This window comes from Taudactylus pleione, unplaced genomic scaffold (assembly GCF_031769625.1).
Source record: "Taudactylus pleione unplaced genomic scaffold, aTauple2 ptg000470l, whole genome shotgun sequence".
In the NCBI taxonomy this organism is placed as follows: Eukaryota; Metazoa; Chordata; class Amphibia; order Anura; family Myobatrachidae; genus Taudactylus; species Taudactylus pleione.
Genome location: NW_028284872.1, coordinates 1,009,286 through 1,037,050, shown reverse-complemented (window position 1 = coordinate 1,037,050; position 27,765 = coordinate 1,009,286). Strand labels below are relative to the sequence as shown.

The following is a 27,765-nucleotide window of genomic DNA, read 5'->3' as shown; positions in this document are numbered from 1 at the left end:
ATAATCCCATCTCACAACACAGCAGTACTACAGCCATACAATATAATCCCATCTCACAACACAGCAGTACTACAGCCATACAATATAAACCCATCTCACAACACAGCAGTACTACAGCCATACAATATTAACCCATCTCACAACACAGCAGTACTACAGCCATACAATATAAGGCCATCTCACAACACAGCAGTACTACAGTCATACAATATAATCCCATCTCACAACACAGCAGTACTACAGCCATACAATATAATCCCATCTCACAACACAGCAGTACTACAGCCATACAATATAATCCCATCTCACAACACAGCAGTACTACAGCCATACAATATAATGCCATCTCACAACACAGCAGTACTACAGCCATACAATATAATCCCATCTCACAGCCATACAATATAATCCCATCTCACAACACAGCAGTACTACAGCCATACAATATAATGCCATCTCACAACACAGCAGTACTACAGCCATACAATATAATGCCATCTCACAACACAGCAGTACTACAGCCATACAATATAATGCCATCTCACAACACAGCAGTACTACAGCCATGATTGTTTGCCATTCCACACGCGTGTAAGCCGGGGATTGTCATGCGATTACGCTCACAAAGAGGATTCACTCGCAAAGTGTGTGACAGGTGATTGGAGGAGGTAACGGGCAGGGGGGGAATTAGTTACAGAAATGTGTAAACACGGGCATACATAAATTAGCCGCTGCGTCCTTGCTGGCAGCAGGAGGGGCCTCTGCGTGTCAGGAGACCGACTGCATAATTGCTGGCAGCGGCTGTGATTGCATTAGCGTACATCTGTCAATCAGGCGCTGGGTTAGGAGTAAGTGTGAGCGTCACATTACCCTATTCGTACACAATATAATGGGATGAAGTGTTGTATATACAAGAGAAGCAGCTGGATTGTGCTGCTGGTGTCCTCGGTCTGTATCCTTACACCAGGCTCCTGGTACCAGCCTCCTAAGCTAGGGTGCGTTACCATTAAGAATAAAGGCCCTTCCTGTACTGGATTTAGGCCTGGCCACCCCCATCCCTAATCCCCAGGCGTCACCGGCTGTAAGCCTAACATGTGCACAAATCTAGGCCCAGGGACCCCTTAGGGGCAGGACTGAACACTTAAGGCCCAAATTCGGCAGCTGAAACCTGAAGGACTTTGCAGCCAAATGAGGAATAAACCAAATATTTACTAAAACAGTTGTGAATACTTTCGCTCATTTCTTAAGTGGAAACACTTAAGAAATAATAAAAAAAAAAAGTCCTTAGAAATGAGCAAAAGGAAATACATGATTAATTCATAACTAAAGCAGAGGTCATGGCGCTGAGTCACATCTAACTGGGCGCGTGCCAGCAGGAAGGCTATGAACTTATGGTCAAGTCAATGTTTACTATTGCCCAACATTAATACCCTGGTTATGACACAGCGCAAAGAATCTGTATGAAGTATGAAATAGTTCTTATAACCTATGCAAACATGTGGCTGAGTTACAGAAGCTACCTTCTGCCGTCTTCCTATTGGAGGACGGACAGACCGCGGCAATCTGCAGGCGCAGGTGATATACCTGCAAGTGACACGTAGGACGCCTTCGCTGTGTGTGCTGAGAAAGTGGTGAGATACGGATGACAGCTGGCATACGCCATACGTCTTCATACACTGCACTTTACCCAGCACAATCTATTGTACTAGGAGTGGGCACTGGTGGGTGCAGCACCGCTGACTGTGTGAAAAGGGGCCAATGAAGCTGAGTGTTGTCTCCACAGCCAGGAACTTTCCTAACCGTCTAATGACAGAATTCCCCTTTATGGACAGAGGGCCTGATTCAGAGCAGGACGCTATATGCGCTCGCTCGTTCAGAAAAAGGGGCCGGATATTTAATAGGAGTTACATAGAGCGTAGATAATAAGAGTAGTGGTACTGTGCAGTTATACATATATACAGAGTAAGACCAGATACTGGGAGTTACATAGTGAATAAGAGAAGTGATACTGTGTATACATATCCAGATAATATGACCTGTTGCCGTAAATGACATAAAGCATGGGGAAGAGAAGAGGTACTGTGCAGTTATATCTATATACACAAGTCACTGACTCTACATACAGAGCGGGGCAACAGGACGTATCACAGAGGGTACCGCACTGTACATTTATATACACAAGTCACTGACTCTACATACAGAGCAGGGCAACAGGACGTATCACAGAGGGTACCGCACTGTACATTTATATACACAAGTCACTGACTCTACATACAGAGCAGGGCAACAGGACGTATCACAGAGGGTACCGCACTGTACATGTATATACACAAGTCACCGACTATGGGCCTGATTCAGAGCCGGACGCAATTAGCGCTCGCTCGTCCTGAAAATAGGGGTGGCTATTCAAATGAACCGTTCGCTGTTTGCGGTCTGTTGACGCCTCTATGTCTGAACGAGCGAACGAAACATGCGCTCGCTATTTTGTAAAAAACGCCCCCTGGCCGCTCGCACCATACGTCATCTCCGCTATTTATTAGATTAATCGAGTACATCGACCAGGGTATGAACTGCTCGCAGTGCTTGTGGTAGGTTTTACTTCCCGCAATCACTGCGAGCAGTTCAGGCTAAGAAACAACCAAGTGACATGGTCGATGACGCTGCTTTGTTAATTATGCACACCCTTAAAATGCCCGTTATGACCGTTTGGCACGCCTGCGTTCTGATCTCCACTCCCCGTTTTCAAGCACCTTCCCCTGTTACCACCCACAAACGCCTCATCCTGTCACTCAAACTAGCAGGCATTCGCTATTTTGCGAGCACACAATTTCCGACCGCAATTACAACCCATACGCATGCGCAGTTGTGCGAACATCGCTCGGAGCGAACGAGCGGCCGCTTACGAGCGGCTCTGAATCAGGCCCTGAGGTCAATAAATTATATTGTAAAGTGTGAAAACCGGTTCTGTCTGTGCAGAGTTTGTATGCCGTCCGCCGCGTTTGCGTGGATATTTTACGGGCGCCTTGTTCCCTCCCACACTCCCGTCATGCATGTACAGTAGGTTAGTTGGCTACTGACTTATATGGGCCCTGGTGTGTGTTACAGGACTTGGTACAAACCGTACGATGTGTGACGCAGCGATGGAACGATGCGATGTAACGACATATCTCACTCACCGTTCACGCTGTACGATCCGGTGTATGAAGGCGCGATGTGTCGTAACATGCTGCGTTATACATCATGGCATCGGGGGGACGCGATTAACGACGGATCAGGCGTACACACTATACGATATATCATTCCGATCCGTGTTGCAACTAAATATATTGTATGATATATCGTATAGTATGTACCCAGCTTTGGAATCTAATCCCCAACGTTGGCGGAAACAGATGGGAATGATATTCGCTTTACAGCGCAGGGTAATATGGTGACGCTAATAAACTATAATAATAATAATAATGAACAATATTAATAGCGGGTAGGAAAATAATGCAGAATATGAATTGAAGCAAAGTGTGGGTCACACATGGGCTGCGAACATAAATGGCTCTGGTGCTGGTAACTTTGATTAAAGCTAGGGGCGGTGGGCAGAGGAGCTAGCACTCGGGAGGCACAGGCCGGCACAGTAATAGTGAGACACGTGTGATTGTCTGGAACCTCATTCATTCACCTACTTGCCGGTAATGAATGAGTTGGCCTTGAAGGGACGCTGGAGTGATATCTGTGGGCTCTCGCCGTTTCCTTCCAGTACGATGGTCCAGGACAAGCTGATCATCACTCTGCCATGCTGCAGCCTGTGTGTCCCAGCTTCCCTGTGTCACTCCTGCTCTCCACAAGTCTTTCATTGGAGGGGGGCCTGAGACCCCTCCCTGCATCCTATTAACAAGCCCCAGTGGGAGAGCTTCACTTAACTGGTGAAAACCATTAACAAGGCCCCAGAGTGTGTTACAGGCTGCAGAAGGATATTGACTCCTCTTGCCTAAGGGGAGCCACAGGCGATTAATCCAGGCAGCCGGGATGGGACAGACAGCGGTTCTCTATCTGGTTATAGAAAGTGGATATCTGTCTACGGGCTGAGGCCTCATTTCCTAAAGCTCTAACACTGGGCAACACCCACAATACCCCTTTCATGGACATTCACCAGCCTCCGCATAACATCCAGCCCTGCAGCCTCCGCATAACATCCAGCCCTGCAGCCTCCGCATTAAATCCAGCATACAGCCTCCGCATAACATCCAGCCCTGCAGCCTCCGCATAACATCCAGCCCTGCAGCCTCCGCATAACATTCAGCCCTGCAGCCTCCGCATAACATTCAGCCCTGCAGCCTCCGCATAACATCCAGCCCTGCAGCCTCCGCATAACATCCAGCCCTGCAGCCTCCGCATAACATCCAGCCCTGCAGCCTCCGCATAACATCCAGCCCTGCAGCCTCCGCATAACATCCAGCCCTGCAGCCTCCGCATAACATCCAGCATACAGCCTCCGCATAACATCCAGCCTTGCAGCCTCTGCATAACATCCAGCCCTGCAGCCTCCGCATTAAGTCCAGCATACAGCCTCCGCATAACATCCAGCCCTGCAGCCTCCGCATTAAATCCAGCATACAGCCTCTGCATAACATCCAGCCCTGCAGCCTCCGCATAACATCCAGCCCTGCAGCCTCCGCATAACATCCAGCCCTGCAGCCTCCGCATAACATCCAGCATACAGCCTCCGCATAACATCCAGCCCTGCAGCCTCCGCATAACATCCAGCATACAGCCTCCGCATAACATCCAGCCCTGCAGCCTCCGCATAACATCCAGCATACAGCCTCCGCATAACATCCAGCATACAGCCACGCAGCCTCCACATAACATCCAGCATATAGCCACGCAGCCTCCGCATAACATCCATCATATATATATATAGCCACGAAGCCTCCGTTAACATCCAGCATACAGCCTCCGCATAACATCCAGCCCTGCAGCCTCCACATAAGTTCCAGCATACAGCCTCCACATATCATCCAGCATACAGCCTCCACATAACTTCCAGCATACACCCATGCAGCCTTCACATAACATCCAGAATACAGCTTCAGCCCCACTGACCATCTTTGGAATGAATTGGAACACTGACCGAGCCTGGCCTTATCGCCCAATATTAGTGGCCGACCTCACTAACGCTCCTGTGGCTTAATGTATGGGAGTCTCCGCAGCCATGGTCCAATATCTATAAAATGTCCAATATCCCAGCAGAGTGAAGGCTGTAATAGCAGCAATGGAGGCTAAGGGCCTGATTCAGAGCCGCTCGTAAGCGGACTCTCGTTCGCTCCGAGCGATGTTTGCCCAACTGCGCATGCGTACGGATCGTTATACGCATGCGCGAACCAGTCAGTGCGGTTGAAATTCATGTGCTCGCAAAATAGCGAATGCCTGCTAATTTGAGTGACAGGAGGAGGCGTATGTGGGTGGTAACAGGGGAAGGTGCTTGAAAACGGGGAGTGGAGATCAGAACGCAGGCGTGCTTAAAGGTCAAAACGGGCGTTTTATGGGTGTGCATAATTAATACAGCAGCGTCATTGTCCACGTCACTGGGTTATTTTATAGCCAGAACTGCTCGCAAGATTGTAGTAGCAAAAACCAACCCCAAGAATAGCAAGCAGTTCATACGCTGGTCAATGTACTCGATTAATCTAATAAATAGCGGACATGACGTAGGATGCGAGCGGCCAGGGGGCGTAGTTTCCCAAAAAACGGCCGCAAGTTTTGGTCGCTCGTTCAGACCTAGAGGCGTGAACAGACCGCAAAGAGCGAACGGTTCATTTGAATAGCCACCCCTATTTTCTGGACGAGCGAGCGCAAATTGCGTCCGGCTCTGAATCAGGCCCTAAGTGCATAGTAATGCCCTTGGATTTGGAATAAGATGTTCAAGAAGCACATATTGGGGGAGGGTGATGTCCAGCTGGTGACATCTATAAGCTGTACATACAAAAATGCAGTAAAAAGGACAGCCACCACATGTAGCAAACACATATGACAGGGACATGCGCATGGCCACCGCCATGGGCTTTGTAAGTAAGACTCAGCACGTAGGGACGTTACACTGAGGCTCCAAAGCAATGGATTGTGAGGACAGCAATAGAAAGCCTTGCCAGAGCCAGAGAGGACCATCACACCTACCCGGGGCACTGTCCTGCCACGCTGTACAGCCTCTAGCCTTGGGGCAGGTAAACCGCTAATTGTCGCTCAGCATGGCATAGAGATGGTTACATTTCTACAGCTCCAGTAGAGGGCAAGATATCCACCACTGGCCTACACGGCGGGCAATCCTTCTTTGGTGAAGTCCGGCACCTGAAGGACCAAGCCTCCTCTGAGTTCTCCAGCGGATTCTCCCCCCCCCCCACACCTTATTTGCTATAAACAACGACACCTAAATAGTTTATTTATGGGCGTAGGCTGATGGGAGGCATCTGAAGGGTCTTGTAGCGAACGCAGCAGTAGCGCACATGTTGGGTTTACATCAGGTGGCCTTGGGAGACTTCCAGACAAAGTCAGAAGGTCCCATATCCTGGTAGGAACTTTATAGGAGAGCTTGGTCGCCATGGTCTCCCTATATGCTCCTAACAACCACCACATACCCTTTCTAAGTAATTCCCCCAAACCGAGCTCTCTAATAGAAGTTGGGAGACTGTAACCTCACCCCAAGTGCTGCATAAACCAACAAGTTCTGTCACCCACTGAAATCCAAGGTCAGATGCCCCAGTGTCGTCTATGATGTGGAGGCCACCTAAGCCCTTGAATCCTCCATCCGGCTCTATCTCCAGCACACACCCTGGCGGTACTTCCCCCTAACACACACGGGCACCCCTGTAGGCAGATACCAGAGTTAATGTCACACTTTGGGGCTACACTGGTTAATTAACAACGAGGAGCTCCTAAAATGGAGATAAAGAGACAGAGAACGTATCTCCGCACCCCACTGTGAGGCACCTCTATATAAACGTAGGGTGTCACATTGCCCAAATAAAAGCAGTCTTTGTCACTCTTATTACATAGAGTAGACACTTAGCCCAGTGGTTCCCAAACTGTGTTCCGTGGCCCCCTGGGGTGCCTCGGGGACACTTGCAGGGGTGCCTCAATTTGGTTGTCCAGCACCAAATCAATATATTTATGGTCAATGTAATGTAAATATATGGACAAACAGAAGCGCAAACCTGTCCATCACCACATAACTGAGCCTAAGGATGACAGGTCAGCACAATACACTTCACTTTACTACTTCACTAAATTTTTTCTGAACTTCTCAATAACAAACGTTTGGCTTAGGGGTGCCATGAAAACAATGCTGATACTCTAGGGAGCCGTGATTCAAAAATGTTTGGGAACCACTGACTTAGCCCATAAACCATCTATACCATGAGCAAAGAGCAGATTCTTTTAATTCACATGAGACAGAAGGAACCTCCCTTCATCATAGCATATTAATAACAGCCAATATCTGACACCGTTATCTGCGCCCTACAGACGTCTTACACATAACCAGTGAGTGCCATGTGACTCAGTAGCGCCGAGCGTCTTTTAACCTTCCAGTGCTTCTTATTGGCTGATTACAATGATATGCGACATGCTTATATTCTGTGTGCGCCTGCGGCGGTCTCTGCCTGCAAAATGCTACGTAACAGTTGCGTTGGCTCTGACACTGTAACGTAGCATTGCGCACGCAGAAGATGCTTGTGCGTCGTTCTAGCATCGCTGTGCGAATAAGACACGTTACAAGGGAAGAAGTTGCATGAAAAGACGCTCAGTGCTACTGAGTCACGCCACGGTATGGCGCAACTAGAAGGGCGGTTTAACGTGCAAGGGGGCTAGATGTATGAGGACACATCTGTACATTATAATCTCCGCCACAGGATTCTGCGCAGTATAATCTCTCCGCGCACCATCCGGGATCATTGTACTAGCGGAAATGCGGACTCTTTTCTACGTATGAATTCTGATTATGATGGTAAAGGGTCATTAAATCACCCCCCTGGTGCCACCTGTGCGTTCCGATTACCGCCCGCAGCGTACAGGAGATTGTCATTTCAACTTTGTGTCTCAACAACAAATAAGAACTAACAAGGGCAGAGTTATATCTCGGGAAGTGGGTGGTTTCAAAAAGGGTTTATCAATGTGAGGACACAGAGCTTCAGCGAGACTCCGGGGGCACCTATTAGATGTACGTAAATATCGCCATATCCTACAGAGGAAAAATTCTTTAGATACATTTCTAAAAAGACAGAGCAGAATGTAAATAACGCTGATACACTTATATATCAGAGATGATAATAGTGTAAGTATATGCGTGGTCTCTGCGAGAGAAAAAAGACTTTATCATTATAATATGCTACTTAATTAGGGACACAGGGCCCGATTCAGAGCCGCTCGTAAGCGGCCGCTCGTTTGCTCTGAGCGATGTTCGCACAACTGTGCATGCGTATGGGTCGTAATGCGCATGCACAAACCAGTCATTGGCGTCGGAAATCGTGCGCTCTTAAAACAGCGAGGGGCTGCTAATTTGAGTGACAGGATGAGGCGTTTGTGGGTGGTAACAGGGGAAGGTGCTTGAAAACGGGGAGTGGTGACCCGAATGCAGGCGTGCCAAACGGTCAAAAGGGCGTGTAATGGGAGTGCATAATTAGTAAAGGAGCGTCATCGACCATGTCACTTGGTTGTCTTTTAGCCTGAACGGCTCGCAGTGATAGCGGGAAGAAAATCCTACCACAAGCACTGCGAGCAGTTCAGACGCCTTTCGATGTACTCGATTAATCTAATAAATAGCGGAGATGACGTGTGATGCGAACGGCAAAGGGGCGTCTTTACAAAATAGCGAGCGCATTTTTCGGATGCTCGCTCCGACATAGAGGCGTCAATACACCGCAAAGAGCGAGCGCTCAATTTAAATATCCGGCCTCTTTTTTAGAACGACCGTCCGCAAATAGCGTCCGGCTCTGAATCAGGCCCAGAGTCAGTGAACCAAAATGGCTGCCGTGTGGATACACCTAACGTAAGGCAAGGGTTAAACAATCTCAGCCGATGACATTAAAAATCCCCTTGTTTTACCATGAAATAATCCAGCGGGGATGAGGCAGCGGCGAGCGGGGCCGTGTGCAGGCACAATGTTCTATATAAAGACACCCGCTGCCGGTTGCTATGGGGATGCCTGAAATATGTCTGCCTCACCAACACATTCTGCACTGGAGATTCCCGACTGAGCTCCAACATCCTCAGTCAGCCGTGACTGAGGGGAGGGAGGGGTTACATCACAGCAATGGCGGCAAGAATCCGGAGCACAACGTGATGAAACCCAAAGCAAACTGTGATTAACAACCACAGGAGACGCGCAGCACATCCAGGCAGGGCCTGCAGCAGGGCTCCTGGTGTGTGCAGAGCAATCCTGGGGAAGGAGAGGTGCAGCACATCCAGGCAGGGCCTGCAGCAGGGCTCCTGGTGTGTGCAGAGCAATCCTGGGGAAGGAGACGCGCAGCACATCCAGGCAGGGCCTGCAGCACGGCTCCTGGTGTGTGCAGAGCAATCCTGGGGAAGGAGAGGTGCAGCACATCCAGGCAGGGCCTGCAGCAGGGCTCCTGGTGTGTGCAGAGCAATCCTGGGGAAGGAGAGGTGCAGCACATCCTGGCAGGGCCTGCAGCAGGGCTCCTGGTGTGTGCAGAGCAATCCTGGGGAAGGAGACGTGCAGCACATCCAGGCAGGGCCTGCAGCAGGGCTCCTGGTGTGTGCAGAGCAATCCTGGGGAAGGAGAGGTGCAGCACATCCAGGCAGGGCCTGCAGCAGGGCTCCTGGTGTGTGCAGAGCAATCCTGGGGAAGGAGACGTGCAGCACATCCAGGCAGGGCCTGCAGCAGGGCTCCTGGTGTGTGCAGAGCAATCCTGGGGAAGGAGAAGTGCAGCACATCCAGGCAGGGCCTGCAGCAGGGCTCCTGGTGTGTGCAGAGCAATCCTGGGGAAGGAGACGTGCAGCACATCCAGGCAGGGCCTGCAGCAGGGCTCCTGGTGTGTGCAGAGCAATCCTGGGGAAGGAGACGTGCAGCACATCCAGGCAGGGCCTGCAGCAGGGCTCCTGGTGTGTGCAGAGCAATCCGGGGGAAGGAGAGGTGCAGCACATCCAGGCAGGGCCTGCAGCAGGGCTCCTGGTGTGTGCAGAGCAATCCTGGGGAAGGAGAAGTGCAGCACATCCAGGCAGGGCCTGCAGCAGGGCTCCTGGTGTGTGCAGAGCAATCCTGGGGAAGGAGACGTGCAGCACATCCAGGCAGGGCCTGCAGCACGGCTCCTGGTGTGTGCAGAGCAATCCTGGGGAGGGAGACGTGCAGCACATCCAGGCAGGGCCTGCAGCAGGGCTCCTGGTGTGTGCAGAGCAATCCTGGGGAAGGAGACGTGCAGCACATCCAGGCAGGGCCTGCAGCAGGGCTCCTGGTGTGTGCAGAGCAATCCTGGGGAAGGAGACGTGCAGCACATCCAGGCAGGGCCTGCAGCAGGGCTCCTGGTGTGTGCAGAGCAATCCTGGGGAAGGAGAGGTGCAGCACATCCAGGCAGGGCCTGCAGCAGGGCTCCTGGTGTGTGCAGAGCAATCCTGGGGAAGGAGAGGTGCAGCACATCCAGGCAGGGCCTGCAGCACGGCTCCTGGTGTGTGCAGAGCAATCCTGGGGAAGGAGAGGTGCAGCACATCCAGGCAGGGCCTGCAGCAGGGCTCCTGGTGTGTGCAGAGCAATCCTGGGGAAGGAGAGGTGCAGCACATCCAGGCAGGGCCTGCAGCAGGGCTCCTGGTGTGTGCAGAGCAATCCTGGGGAAGGAGAGGTGCAGCACATCCAGGCAGGGCCTGCAGCAGGGCTCCTGGTGTGTGCAGAGCAATCCTGGGGAAGGAGAGGTGCAGCACATCCTGGCAGGGCCTGCAGCAGGGCTCCTGGTGTGTGCAGAGCAATCCTGGGGAAGGAGACGTGCAGCACATCCAGGCAGGGTTCCTGGTGTGTGCAGAGCAATCCTGGGGAAGGAGAGGTGCAGCACATCCAGGCAGGGCCTGCAGCAGGGCTCCTGGTGTGTGCAGAGCAATCCTGGGGAAGGAGAGGTGCAGCACATCCAGGCAGGGCCTGCAGCAGGGCTCCTGGTGTGTGCAGAGCAATCCTGGGGAAGGAGAGGTGCAGCACATCCAGGCAGGGCCTGCAGCAGGGCTCCTGGTGTGTGCAGAGCAATCCTGGGGAAGGAGAGGTGCAGCACATCCAGGCAGGGCCTGCAGCAGGGCTCCTGGTGTGTGCAGAGCAATCCTGGGGAAGGAGAGGTGCAGCACATCCAGGCAGGGCCTGCAGCAGGGCTCCTGGTGTGTGCAGAGCATTCCTGGGATAGGAGACGTGCAGCACATCCAGGCAGGGCCTGCAGCAGGGCTCCTGGTGTGTGCAGAGCTATCCTGGGGAAGGAGACGTGCAGCACATCCAGGCAGGGTCTGCAGCGGGGCTCCTGGTGTGTGCAGAGCAATCCTGGGGAAGGAGAGGTGCAGCACATCCAGGCAGGGCCTGCAACAGGGCTCCTGGTGTGTGCAGAGCAATCCTGGGGAAGGAGAGGTGCAGAACATCCAGGCAGGGCCTGCAGCAGGGCTCCTGCTGTGTGCAGAGCAATCCTGAGGAAGGAGAGGTGCAGCACATCCAGGCAGGGCCTGCAGCAGAGCTCCTGGTGTGTGCAGAGCAATCCTGGGGAAGGAGACGTGCAGCACATCCAGGCAGGTCCTGCAGCAGGGCTCCTGGTGTGTGCAGAGCAATCCTGGGGAAGGAGAGGTGCAGCACATCCAGGCAGGGCCTGCAGCAGGGCTCCTGGTGTGTGCAGAGCAATCCTGGGGAAGGAGAGGTGCAGCACATCCAGGCAGGGCCTGCAGCAGGGCTCCTGGTGTGTGCCAAACCTTTTAGTTATAAAATTGAGGTGTTTTAATCAGACCCGTTGCCACAGGTGTATAAAATTAAGCACCCAGCCATACAGTCTCCATTTTCAAACATTTGTGATACAAAATGGGTCGTGGTACAAGCGTGGTACTGTGATAGGAAGCGTGGTACTGTGATAGGAAGCGTGGTACTACGATAGGAAGCGTGGTACTGTGATGGGAAGCGTGGTACTGTGATGGGAAGCGTGGTACTGCGATGGGAAGCGTGGTACTGCGATGGGAAGCGTGGTACTGCGATGGGAAGCGTGGTACTGCGATAGGAAGCGTGGTACTGCGATAGGAAGCGTGGTACTGCGATAGGAAGCGTGGTACTGCGATAGGAAGCGGGGTACTGTGATAGGGAGCGGGGTACTGTGATAGGATGCGGGGTACTGTGATAGGAAGCGTGGTACTGTGATAGGAAGCGAGGTACTGTGATAGGAAGCGAGGTACTGTGATAGGATGCGTGGTACTGTGATAGGATGCGTGGTACTGTGATAAGATGCGTGGTACTGTGATAAGATGCGTGGTACTGCGATAGGAAGCGTGGTACTGCGATAGGAAGTGTGGTACTGCGATAGGAAGCGTGGTACTGCGATAGGAAGCGTGGTACTGTGATAAGAAGCGTGGTACTGCGATAGGATGCGTGGTACTGCGATAGGATGCGTGGTACTGCGATAGGAAGCGTGGTACTGTGATAGGAAGCGTGGTACTGTGATAAGATGCGTGGTACTGTAATAAGATGCGTGGTACTGTGATAGGAAGCGTGGTACTGTGATAGGAAGCGTGGTACTGTGATGGGATGCGTGGTACTGTGATAGGATGCGTGGTACTGTGATAAGATGCGTGGTGCTGTGATAGGAAGCGTGGTACTGTGATAGGAAACGTGGTACTGTGATAGGATCGTGGTACTGTGATAAGATGCGTGGTACTGTGATAGGATGCCACCTTTGCAATAAGGTTTGTGAAATTTCACCCCTGCTGGAAATTCCATGGTCACCTCTAAGTGATATTATTAGAAAGTAGAAGCATTTAGGAACCGCAGCATGTTAGCCACCAAGTGGAAGACCACGTAATATCACAGAGCGCGGTCGACGACTGCTAAGGCGCATGGTGTGTAAAAGTCGCCAACGCTCTGCTGATTCTATAGCTGAAGAGATACAAACTTCCACTGATATAAATGTAAGCACAAAAACCATGTGGCGGGAGCTTTATGGAATGGGTATCGATGGCCGAGCAGCTGCAGGCAAGCCTCACATCACCAAGTCCAATGCCAAGCGTGGGATGGAGTGCTGTAAAGTATACAGACACTGTACTGTGGAGTGACCAATCACGCTTCTCTGATGGGCAGTCAGATGGGCGAGTCTGGGTTTGGCAGATGCCGGGAGAACGTTACCTGCCTGACTGCATTGTGCCACCTGTGAAGTATGGTGAAGGTGGGATAATGGTATGGGGCTGTGTGTCAGGGTGTGGGCCAGGCCCCTTATCTCCAGTGAAGGGTAATCTGAATGCTTCAGCATACCAAGATGGTTTAAACAATGCTATGCTTCCAACTTTATAGCAACCATTTGGGGAAGGCCCTTTTCTATTCCAACATGACTGCGCCCCAATGTACTAAGCAAGGACTATAAAGACCTGGTTTGATGAGGTCGGTGTGGAAGAACGAGACTGGCCCACACAGAGCCCTGACCTCAACCCCATCCAGCACCTTTGGGATGAAATGGACGGGAGATTGCGAGCCAGGCCTTCTCGTCCAACATCAGTGCCTGACCTCATAAATGCTGAATGAATGGGCGCAAATTCCCACAGAAACCCTCCAAAATCTTGTGGAAAACTTTCAAAGAAGAGTGGAAGCTGTTATCGCTGCAATAGGGGGACCAACTCCATATTACAGTATATGTATTAGAATACAAAGTCATTACAGTCCCTGTTAGTGTTAAGGTCAGGCGTCCAAATACTTTTGTCCATATAGTGTATATACACCTGTCAGATATAACATTAAATCCACTAACAGGTGAGATGAATAACACTGATTATCACGTTACAATGAGACCTGACAAGGGCTGGGATATATTAGGTAACAAGTGATCACTAATGCTGGGCGTACACTATACATTATCTGTCACATATCTGTCCTATCTGTCTGGTTACTAATGCTGGGCGTACACTATACATTATCTGTCACATATCTGTCCTATCTGGCTGGTTACTAATGCTGGGCATACACTATACATTATCTGTCACATATCTGTCCTATCTGGCTGGTTACTAATGCTGGGCGTACACTATACATTATCTGTCACATATCTGTCCTATCTGGTTACTAATGCTGGGCGTACACTATACATTATCTGTCACATATCTGTCCTATCTGGCTGGTTACTAATGCTGGGCATACACTATACATTATCTGTCACATATCTGTCCTATCTGGTTACTAATGCTGGGCGTACACTATACATTATCTGTCACATATCTGTCCTATCTGGTTACTAATGCTGGGCGTACACTATACATTATCTGTCACATATCTGTCCTATCTGGCTGGTTACTAATGCTGGGCATACACTATACATTATCTGTCACATATCTGTCCTATCTGGTTACTAATGCTGGGCGTACACTATACATTATCTGTCACATATCTGTCCTATCTGGCTGGTTACTAATGCTGGGCGTACACTATACATTATTTGTCACATATCTGTCCTATCTGTCTGGTTACTAATGCTGGGCGTACACTATACATTATCTGTCACATATCTGTCCTATCTGGCTGGTTACTAATGCTGGGCGTACACTATACATTATCTGTCACATATCTGTCCTATCTGGCTGGTTACTAATGCCGGGCGTACACTATACATTATCTGTCACACATCTGTCCTATCTGGCTAGTTACTAATGCTGGGCATACACTATACATTATCTGTCACATATCTGTCCTATCTGGCTGGTTACTAATGCTGGGCATACACTATACATTATCTGTCACATATCTGTCCTATCTGGCTGGTTACTAATGCTGGGCATACACTATACATTATCTGTCACATATCTGTCCTATCTGGCTGGTTACTAATGCTGGGCATACACTATACATTATCTGTCACATATCTGTCCTATCTGGCTGGTTACTAATGCTGGGCGTACACTATACATTATCTGTCACATATCTGTCCTATCTGGCCGGTTACTAATGCTGGGCATACACTATACATTATCTGTCACATATCTGTCCTATCTGGCCGGTTACTAATGCTGGGCATACACTATACATTATCTGTCACATATCTGTCCTATCTGGCTGGTTACTAATGCTGGGCGTACACTATACATTATCTGTCACATATCTGTCCTATCTGGCTGGTTACTAATGCTGGGCGTACACTATACATTATCTGTCACATATCTGTCCTATCTGGTTACTAATGCTGGGCGTACACTATACATTATCTGTCACATATCTGTCCTATCTGGCTGGTTACTAATGCTGGGCATACACTATACATTATCTGTCACATATCTGTCCTATCTGGTTACTAATGCTGGGCGTACACTATACATTATCTGTCACATATCTGTCCTATCTGGCTGGTTACTAATGCTGGGCGTACACTATACATTATTTGTCACATATCTGTCCTATCTGTCTGGTTACTAATGCTGGGCGTACACTATACATTATCTGTCACATATCTGTCCTATCTGGCTGGTTACTAATGCTGGGCGTACACTATACATTATCTGTCACATATCTGTCCTATCTGGCTGGTTACTAATGCCGGGCGTACACTATACATTATCTGTCACACATCTGTCCTATCTGGCTAGTTACTAATGCTGGGCATACACTATACATTATCTGTCACATATCTGTCCTATCTGGCTGGTTACTAATGCTGGGCATACACTATACATTATCTGTCACATATCTGTCCTATCTGGCTGGTTACTAATGCTGGGCGTACACTATACATTATCTGTCACATATCTGTCCTATCTGGCTGGTTACTAATGCTGGGCATACACTATACATTATCTGTCACATATCTGTCCTATCTGGCTGGTTACTAATGCTGGGCATACACTATACATTATCTGTCACATATCTGTCCTATCTGGCTGGTTACTAATGCTGGGCATACACTATACATTATCTGTCACATATCTGTCCTATCTGGCCGGTTACTAATGCTGGGCATACACTATACATTATCTGTCACATATCTGTCCTATCTGGCTGGTTACTAATGCTGGGCGTACACTATACATTATCTGTCACATATCTGTCCTATCTGGCTGGTTACTAATGCTGGGCGTACACTATACATTATCTGTCACATATCTGTCCTATCTGGCTGGTTACTAATGCTGGGCGTACACTATACATTATCTGTCACATATCTGTCCTATCCGGCTGGTTACTAATGCTGGTCGTACACTATACATTATCTGTCACATATCTGTCCTATCCGGCTGGTTACTAATGCTGGTCGTACACTATACATTATCTGTCACATATCTGTCCTATCTGGTTACTAATGCTGGGCGTACACTATACATTATCTGTCACATATCTGTCCTATCTGGCTGGTTACTAATGCTGGGCGTACACTATACATTATCTGTCACATATCTGTCCTATCTGGCTGGTTACTAATGCTGGGCATACACTATACATTATCTGTCACATATCTGTCCTATCTGGCTGGTTACTAATGCTGGGCGTACACTATACATTATTTGTCACATATCTGTCCTATCTGGCTGGTTACTAATGCTGGGCGTACACTATACATTATCTGTCACATATCTGTCCTATCTGGCTGGTTACTAATGCTGGGCATACACTATACATTATCTGTCACATATCTGTCCTATCTGGCTGGTTACTAATGCTGGGCGTACACTATACATTATCTGTCACATATCTGTCCTATCTGGCTAGTTACTAATGCTGGGCATACACTATACATTATCTGTCACATATCTGTCCTATCCGGCTGGTTACTAATGCTGGTCGTACACTATACATTATCTGTCACATATCTGTCCTATCTGGCTAGTTACTAATGCTGGGCATACACTATACATTATCTGTCACATATCTGTCCTATCTGGCTGGTTACTAATGCTGGTCGTACACTATACATTATCTGTCACATATCTGTCCTATCTGGCTGGTTACTAATGCTGGGCGTACACTATACATTATCTGTCACATATCTGTCCTATCTGGCTGGTTACTAATGCTGGGCATACACTATACATTATCTGTCACATATCTGTCCTATCTGGCTGGTTACTAATGCTGGGCATACACTATACATTATCTGTCACATATCTGTCCTATCTGGCTGGTTACTAATGCTGGGTGAACACTATACATTATCTGTCACATATCTGTCATATCTGGCTGGTTACTAATGCTGGGCATACACTATACATTATCTGTCACATATCTGTCCTATCTGGCTGGTTACTAATGCTGGGCGTACACTATACATTATCTGTCACATCTCTGTCCTATCTGGCTGGTTACTAATGCTGGGCGTACACTATACATTATCTGTCACATATCTGTCCTATCTGGCTGGTTACTAATGCTGGGCGTACACTATACATTATCTGTCACATATCTGTCCTATCTGGCTGGTTACTAATGCTGGGCGTACACTATACATTATCTGTCACATATCTGTCCTATCTGGCTGGTTACTAATGCTGGGCGTACACTATACATTATCTGTCACATATCTGTCCTATCTGGCCGGATACTAATGCTGGGCGTACACTATACATTATCTGTCACATATCTGTCCTATCTGGCTGGTTACTAATGCTGGGTGTACACTATACATTATCTGTCACATATCTGTCCTATCTGGCTGGTTACTAATGCTGGGCGTACACTATACATTATCTGTCACATATCTGTCCTATCTGGCTGGTTACTAATGCTGGGCGTACACTATACATTATCTGTCACATATCTGTCCTATCTGGCTGGTTACTAATGCTGGGCGTACACTATACATTATCTGTCACATATTTGTCCTATCTGGCTGGTTACTAATGCTGGGCGTACACTATACATTATCTGTCCTATCTGGCTGGCTACTAATGCTGGGCGTACACTATACATTATCTGTCACATATCTGTCCTATCTGGCTGGTTACTAATGCTGGGCATACACTATACATTATCTGTTACATATCTGTCCTATCTGGCTGGTTACTAATGCTGGGCATACACTATACATTATCTGTCACATATCTGTCCTATCTGGCTGGTTACTAATGCTGGGTATACACTATACATTATCTGTCACATATCTGTCCTATCTGGCTGGTTACTAATGCTGGGCATACACTATACATTATCTGTCACATATCTGTCCTATCTGGCTGGTTACTAATGCTGGGCATACACTATACATTATCTGTCACATATCTGTCCTATCTGGCCGGTTACTAATGCTGGGCATACACTATACATTATCTGTCACATATCTGTCTTATCTGGCTGGTTACTAATGCTGGGCGTACACTATACATTATCTGTCACATATCTGTCCTATCTGGCTGGTTACTAATGCTGGGCGTACACTATACATTATCTGTCACATATCTGTCCTATCTGGCTGGTTACTAATGCTGGGCATACACTATACATTATCTGTCACATATCTGTCCTATCTGGCTGGTTACTAATGCTGGGCATACACTATACATTATCTGTCACATATCTGTCCTATCTGGCCGGTTACTAATGCTGGGCATACACTATACATTATCTGTCACATATCTGTCCTATCTGGCTGGTTACTAATGCTGGGCGTACACTATACATTATCTGTCACATATCTGTCCTATCTGGCTGGTTACTAATGCTGGGCGTACACTATACATTATCTGTCACATATCTGTCCTATCTGGCCGGTTACTAATGCTGGGCGTACACTATACATTATCTGTCACATATCTGTCCTATCTGGCTGGTTACTAATGCTGGGCATACACTATACATTATCTGTCACATATCTGTCCTATCTGGCCGGTTACTAATGCTGGGCATACACTATACATTATCTGTCACATATCTGTCCTATCTGGCTGGTTACTAATGCTGGGCGTACACTATACATTATCTGTCACATATCTGTCCTATCTGGCTGGTTACTAATGCTGGGCGTACACTATACATTATCTGTCACATATCTGTCCTATCTGGCTGGTTACTAATGCTGGGCGTACACTATACATTATCTGTCACATATCTGTCCTATCTGGCTGGTTACTAATGCTGGGCGTACACTATACATTATCTGTCACATATCTGTCCTACCTGTACACTATACATTATCTGTCACATATCTGTCCTATCTGGCTAGTTACTAATGCTGGGCGTACACTATACATTATCTGTCACATATCTGTCCTATATATATATATAGAGGACGTCCCATACACACCTCAGCTGTATAATATATTATATATATATATAGAGAGGACGTCCCATACATACCTCAGCTGTATAGTGTACTATATATAGAGAATGTCCATACACACCTCAGCTGTATAATGTATTATATATATATATATATATATATATATATATATATATATATATATACAGTCAGGTCCATAAATATTGGGACATTGACAGAATTTTCATATTTTGGCCTCTATTCACCACCACAATGGCTTTGAAATGAAACAAACAAGATGTGCTTTACCTGCAGACTTTCAGATTTAATTTGAGGGTAATTACATCCCATCAGGTGAATGGTGTAGGATTTACAACAGTTTCTATATGTGCCTCCCACTTTTTAAGGGGCCAAAAGTAATGGGACTATCAACTCAAAAGCTATTTCATGGACAGGTGTGGGCTATTCCCTCATTATTTCATTATCAATTAAGCAAGTAAAAGGTCTGGAGTTGATTCTAGGTGTGACATTTGCATTTGGAATCAGTTGCTGTCGACTCTCAATATGAGATCCAAAGAGCTGTCACTATCAGTGAAGCAAGCCATCATTAGGCTGAAAAATCAAAACAAACCCATCAGAGAGATAGCAAAAACATTAGGTGTGGCCAAATCAACTGTTTGGAACATTCTGAAAAAGAGAGAACGCACCGGAGAGCTCAGCAACACCAAAAGAACCGGAAGACCACGGAAAACAACTGTGGTGGATGATAGAAGAATTATTTCCCTGGTGAAGACAAACCCCTTCACAACAGTTGGCCAAATCAAGAACACTCTCCAGGAGGTAGGTGTATATGTTTCAAAGTCAACAATCAAGAGAAGACTTCACAAGAGTGAATATACAGGGTTCACCACAAGATGTAAACCATTGGTGAGCCTCAAAAACAGGAAGACCAAAATAGAGTTTGCCAAACAACATCTAAAAAAGCCATTACAGTTCTGGAACAACATCCTTTGGACAGATGAGACAAAGATCAACTTGTACCAGAGTGATGGGAAGAGAAGTGTGAGAAGGAAAGGAACTGCTCATGATCCAAAACATACCACCTCATCAGTGAAGCATGGTGGTGATAGTGTCATGGCGTGGGCATGTATGGCTGCCAATGGAACTGGTTCCCTTGTATTTATTGATGATGTGACTGCTGACAAAAGCAGCAGAATGAATTCTGAAGTGTTTCGGGCAATATTATATGCTCATATTCAGTCAAATGCTTCAGAACTCATTGGACGGCGCTTCACAGTGCAGATGGACAATGACCCGAAGCATACTGCAAAAGCAAGCAAAGAGTTTTTTAAGGCTAAAAAGTGGAATGTTATGCAATGGCCAAGTCAATCCCCTGACCTGAATCCGATTGAGCATGCATTTCACTTGATGAAGACAAAACTGAAGGGAAAATGCCCCAAGAACAAGCAGGAACTGAAGACATTTGCAGTAGAGGCCTGGCAGAGCATCACCATGGATGAAACCCAGCGTCTGGTGATGTCTATGCGTTCCAGACTTCAGGCTGTAATTGCCTGCAAAGGATTTGCAACAAAGTATTAAAAAGTGAAAGTTAGATTTAGGATTGTTTAGTTTGTCCCATTACTTTTGGCCCCTAAAAAAGTGTGAGGCACATATAGAAACCGTTGTAATTCCTACACCATTCACCTGATTTGGATGTAATTACCCTCAAATTAAATCTGAAAGTCTGCAGGTAAAGCACATCTTGTTTGTTTCATTTCAAAGCCATTGTGGTGGTGAATAGAGGCCAAAATATGAAAATTCTGTCAATGTCCCAATATTTATGCACCTGACTGTATATATAGGACTTCCTATTCACACATCAGCTGTATAATGTATTATAGATAGAAGTTACCTCAGCAATGATGATAGGATAGCAGAATGTATTTTATATATATATATATATATATATATATATATATATATATATATATATATATATATATATATATACATACACACACACACACCCAGGACTTCCTACACACACATCAGCTGTATATTGTGTTATAGATAGGAGTTACCTCAGCAATGATGATAGGATAACAGAATGTATTGGGGGTGTAGGAGATTTGGGGAATGAAAGTGATTGTGTATGAGATGTAACAGTCCGTGTGCCTAGTGATGTAACATGGCGTCAGTTATGGGACCTACATGACCCCCAGTCACCATGCATATGTTCCCCTATCATGCAGGAACTGGGGATAACACCAATCATTACTGTATATATTAGAAGATGAAGCGTTTCCCATACAGATTACACACAGGTAATAAAGTAAATGCCTCAGCAGCACGCGCCTCCTGTACCGTTCTCCTGCGGCCTGTCATCAGTACAGATAGGGAAGCCTAGGCGCTCCTGTAACGTGGCCAGCACTGCGGTCATCAGTACAGATAGGGAAGCCTAGGCGCTCCTGTAACGTGGCCAGCACGGCGGTCATCAGTACAGATAGGGAAGCCTAGGCGTTCCTGTAACGTGGCCAGCACGGCGGTCATCAGTACAGATAGGGAAGCCTAGGCGCTCCTGTAACGTGGCCAGCACGGCGGTCATCAGTACAGATACAATGCAGTTATAGGGAAGCCTAGGCTCCTGTAACGTGGCCAGCACGGCGGTCATCAGTACAGATACAATGCAGTTATAGGGAAGCCTAGGCTCCTGTAACGTGGCCAGCACGGCGGTCATCAGTACAGATACAATGCAGTTATAGGGAAGCCTAGGCGCTCCTGTAACGTGGCCAGCACGGCGGTCATCAGTACAGATACAATGCAGTTATAGGGAAGCCTAGGCTCCTGTAACGTGGCCAGCACGGTGGTCATCAGTACAGATACAATGCAGTTATAGGGAAGCCTAGGCGCTCCTGTAACGTGGCCAGCACAGCGGTCATCAGTACAGATACAATGCAGTTATAGGGAATCCTAGGCTCCAGTAACGTGGCCAGCACGGCGGTCATCAGTACAGATACAATGCAGTTATAGGGAAGCCTAGGCTCCTGTAACGTGGCCAGCACGGCGGTCATCAGTACAGATACAATGCAGTTATAGGGAAGCCTAGGCTCCTGTAACGTGGCCAGCACGGCGAACATCAGTACAGATACAATGCAGTTATAGGGAAGCCTAGGCGCTCCTGTAACGTGGCCAGCACAGCGGTCATCAGTACAGATACAATGCAGTTATAGGGAAGCCTAGGCTCCTGTAACGTGGCCAGCACGGCGGTCACCAGTACAGATACAATGCAGTTATAGGGAAGCCTAGGCTCCTGTAACGTGGCCAGCACGGCGGTCATCAGTACAGATACAATGCAGTTATAGGGAAGCCTAGGCTCCTGTAACGTGGCCAGCACGGCGGTCATCAGTACAGATACAATGCAGTTATAGGGAAGCCTAGGCTCCTGTAACGTGGCCAGCACGGCGGTCATCAGTACAGATACAATGCAGTTATAGGGAAGCCTAGGCGCTCCTGTAACGTGGCCAGCACGGCGGTCATCAGTACAGATACAATGCAGTTATAGGGAAGCCTAGGCTCCTGTAACGTGGCCAGCACGGCGGTCATCAGTACAGATAAAATGCAGTTATAGGGAAGCCTAGGCTCCTGTAACGTGGCCAGCACGGCGGTCATCAGTACAGATACAATGCAGTTATAGGGAAGCCTAGGCTCCTGTAACGTGGCCAGCACGGCGGTCATCAGTACAGATACAATGCAGTTATAGGGAAGCCTAGGCGCTCCTGTAACGTGGCCAGCACGGCGGTCATCAGTACAGATACAATGCAGTTATAGGGAAGCCTAGGCGCTCCTGTAACGTGGCCAGCACGGCGGTCATCAGTACAGATACAATGCAGTTATAGGGAAGCCTAGGCTCCTGTAACGTGGCCAGCACGGCGGTCATCAGTACAGATACAATGCAGTTATAGGGAAGCCTAGGCTCCTGTAACGTGGCCAGCACAGCGGTCATCAGTACAGATACAATGCAGTTATAGGGAAGCCTAGGCTCCTGTAACGTGGCCAGCACGGCAGTCATCAGTACAGATACAATGCAGTTATAGGGAAGCCTAGGCTCCTGTAACGTGGCCAGCACGGCGGTCATCAGTACAGATACAATGCAGTTATAGGGAAGCCTAGGCGCTCCTGTAACGTGGCCAGCACGGCGGTCATCAGTACAGATACAATGCAGTTATAGGGAAGCCTAGGCTCCTGTAACGTGGCCAGCACGGCGGTCATCCATACAGATACAACGCAGTTATAGGGAAGCCTAGGCGCTCCTGTAACGTGGCCAGCACGGCGGTCATCAGTACAGATACAATGCAGTTATAGGGAAGCCTAGGCGCTCCTGTAACGTGGCCAGCACGGCGGTCATCAGTACAGATACAATGCAGTTATAGGGAAGCCTAGGCTCCTGTAACGTGGCCAGCACGGCGGTCATCCATACAGATACAACGCAGTTATAGGGAAGCCTAGGCGCTCCTGTAACGTGGCCAGCACGGCGGTCATCAGTACAGATACAATGCAGTTATAGGGAAGCCTAGGCTCCTGTAACGTGGCCAGCACGGCGGTCATCAGTACAGATACAATGCAGTTATAGGGAAGCCTAGACGCTCCTGTAACGTGGCCAGCACGGCGGTCATCAGTACAGATACAATGCAGTTATAGGGAAGCCTAGGCTCCTGTAACGTGGCCAGCACGGCGGTCATCAGTACAGATACAATGCAGTTATAGGGAAGCCTAGGCGCTCCTGTAACGTGGCCAGCACGGCGGTCATCAGTACAGATACAATGCAGTTATAGGGAAGCCTAGGCTCCTGTAACGTGGCCAGCACGGCGGTCATCAGTACAGATACAATGCAGTTATAGGGAAGCCTAGACGCTCCTGTAACGTGGCCAGCACGGCGGTCATCAGTACAGATACAATGCAGTTATAGGGAAGCCTAGGCTCCTGTAACGTGGCCAGCACGGCGGTCATCAGTACAGATACAATGCAGTTATAGGGAAGCCTAGGCGCTCCTGTAACGTGGCCAGCACGGCGGTCATCAGTACAGATACAATGCAGTTATAGGGAAGCCTAGGCTCCTGTAACGTGGCCAGCACGGCGGTCATCAGTACAGATACAATGCAGTTATAGGGAAGCCTAGACGCTCCTGTAACGTGGCCAGCACGGCGGTCATCAGTACAGATACAATGCAGTTATAGGGAAGCCTAGGCTCCTGTAACGTGGCCAGCACGGCGGTCATCAGTACAGATACAATGCAGTTATAGGGAAGCCTAGACGCTCCTGTAACGTGGCCAGCACGGCGGTCATCAGTACAGATACAATGCAGTTATAGGGAAGCCTCGGCCATGTTCTTACCTCTTTCTTCCATCTGGCCAGCCACTCATCTCTCTTCCTCTTGCTGACGTAATATGGGTCCCCAGCCTGGAAAGGCAGCCTCGGCATGGGTCTCTGACGCAGACCGGTCTCCCAGCCCAACCCTCTGCGTAACCGGCTTCGGTATCCCTGCTCAACGGTAGTTAAGACTGTGTAAGCAATAGGGCGGCATGTAACGTGCACCACACAGAATGCTGCTGTTCAATCATAAGTACAGTGTTAGAAAACAGAGAGACAATCAGTGTGCCCCAATCATTCCTCGCCATGCCGTCATCTGCCCTAAACCCAGCAAGTAGCCAAGCTCAGAGAGAGCGGCGCCAAACTGGCCGCGTCACACCTGGCGCACAATTTACAAATACAAAAAAAAAATGTACAGAAAATATCGCACACAGATAAACAGTCTTATCAATACACAATACGTCCCTTATAAGTGACAAACGGCGGCCGTTCTGTTTGCTGGTAATACGGATATTGACGCCACGCCAATGTTCTTCCTTCTCTACTGGAGACTCATCACGTACTTGGTGACCCAAAATCTTCCATATTGCTCAAAAAGAAAAGAAAAAAAAAACCCACGCTATTTTTAGGATTACGTTTTTGGCTGTTTTTTCTTTTTTTCTTTTTGTATCTATAAGCGCCTGTCTGTCTGTATGTGATATTCTTTGTACATATGTTGGTTTTCTTGTATAGTGCGGGTGACACTTATTTATACACAATCTGCTTTTACGCACCGTCCTATCAAGTTTTTACAATATATACACAAATAAGAAAAAACATTTCCCACGATAATATTACTTTAGTAAATCAAAACCATATTTAAACTCCCTCTAAACACAAACACACCGGCATCGGTGCGCGTAATTCACCAAGGAACAGGACCACATGACTGCGCTGAACATGTTTCACGCTAAATAAGGAATTGTTTTAGGTTCAAACTACAGTATCAACAATTTGCTTTGTCCAAGTCTCCCATGCTCACGGGACTTGTACCTATGTAAAAATTAGAGATGTGCGGGTTTGGTCTTATTCGGTTCTTATCGCCAAATTATCGCAAGTTCGGATCAGTTCGGATTTCTCTTATTGGCTACCCAAAACAGGTGACAGCCGGATAGCCAATATGATGCCGTTATTGAGATCCAAACGTATCCGAGTAAAACCGAAACGCACATCTCTTTTATAAATGTAATAATAAGTCATTATAAACATGCTAGTCACATGTGCCCTCATACACCTAGCATCTATACGTCATACGGCGCGCGAGACGCCCGGTGTGGCTGAGCAGTGATGAGATGAGTAGAGCGCCATCTTTTTGTAAAATATTTTTGCATCGTAGACGCAGCGAAACACTCGCAGTGCACTAGACGCTGAGCTGCGACTTTAACGGCACAGGAATTAGTTTTACACATGTAAAAAGTCGCGAATGCAGCACAACGGGACTTGTCGTGAAAAAAAGTCGCGGCTGCTGCATTGTAGCACTGCGTATACTGATTCGGACACTGCAGCACATCAAATTGACCAGCGCAATCTAGCCAAGTAGTTTTGTCGCTTCCAGTTGTTTTATTTATGCGAATAAGATGCACATTTTGAGCGAGAGCGTTGTTCTGTGCGCTGCCTAGCCCAGGACCTGGAGAACGCATTGATCTGTGCGCTGCCTAGCCCAGGACCTGGAGAACGCCTCGATCTGTGCACTGTCTAGCCCAGGACCTAGAGAACGCATCGATCTGTGCGCTGCCTAGCCCAGGACCTGGAGAACGCATCGATCTGTCTAGTCCAGGACCTGGAGAACGCATCGATCTGTCTAGCCCAGGACCTGGAGAACGCATCGATCTGTCTAGCCCAGGACCTGGAGAACGCATCGATCTGTGCGCTGCCTAGCCCAGGACCTGGACAACGCATCGATCTCTGCGCTGTCTAGCCCAGGACCTGGAGAACGCGTCGATATGTGCGCTGCCTAGCCCAGGACCTGGAGAACGCGTCGATATGTGCGCTGCCTAGCCCAGGACCTGGAGAACGTGTCGATCTGTGCAGTGTCTAGTCCAAGACCTGGAGAACACATCGATCTGTGCGCTGCCTAGCCCAGGACCTGGAGAACACATCGATCTTTGCGCTGCCTAGCCCAGGACCGGGAGAACGCGTTGATTTGTGCGCTGCCTAGCCCAGGACATGGAGAACGTGTCGATCTGTGCGGTGTCTAGCCCAAGGCCTGGAGAACGCGTCGATCTGTACGCTGCCTAGTCCAGGACTTGGAGAACACGTCGACATGTGCGCTGCCTAGTCCAGGACCTGGAGAACGTGTCGATCTGTGCGCTGCCTAGCCCAGGACCTGGAGAATGCGTCGATTTGTGCGCTGCCTAGCCCAGGCCCTGGAGAACACGACGATCTTTCTAGCCCAGGACCTGGAGAACGCATTGATCTGTGTGCTGCCTAGCCCAGGATCTGGAGAACGCGTCAATCATTCTAGCCCAGGACCTGGAGAACGCATCGATCTCTGCACTGCCTAGCCCAGGACCTGGAGAACGCGTTGATCTGTGAGCTGCCTAGCCCAGGACCTGGAGAACGCGTCGATCTGCGTGCTGCCTAGCCCAGGACCTGGAGAACGCATCGATCTGTACGTTGCCTAGCCAAGGACCTGGAGAACGCGTCGATTTGTGCGCTGCCTAGCCCAGGACCTGAAGAACGTGTCGATCTGTGCAGTGTCTAGTCCAAGACCTGGAGAACACGTCGATCTGTGCGCTGCCTAGTCCAGGACCTGGAGAACACGTCGATCTGTGCGCTGCCTTGTCCAGGACCTGAAGAACGCGTCGATCTGTGCGCTGCCTAGCCCAGGACCTGGAGAACGCGTTGATCTGTGCGCTGCCTAGCCCAGGGCCTGGAGAAGGCGTAGATCTGTGCGCTGCCTAGCCCAGGACCTGGAGAATGCGTCGATCTTTCTAGCCCAGGACCTGGAGAACGCATCGATCTGTGCGCTGCATAGCCC

General features: G+C 48.6%; 1 protein-coding gene across 2 annotated transcripts in view; it reads right to left on the bottom strand.

Moving 5' to 3' along the window:
- Nucleotides 1-27,765, bottom strand: part of LOC148504048 (DNA (cytosine-5)-methyltransferase 3A-like) — a 281,101-nt gene that overhangs the window by 92,317 nt on the left and 161,019 nt on the right. The window contains exon 6 of one of the 2 annotated variants that reach the window (XM_088448871.1): nucleotides 24,771-24,917. The exons of the other annotated variant lie outside the window; for it this stretch is intronic. Within the exon in view, the coding sequence (XP_088304997.1) occupies nucleotides 24,771-24,917 (147 nt within the window). The remainder of the gene's footprint in view (nucleotides 1-24,770; nucleotides 24,918-27,765) is intronic. 2 annotated transcript variants of the gene reach the window in all.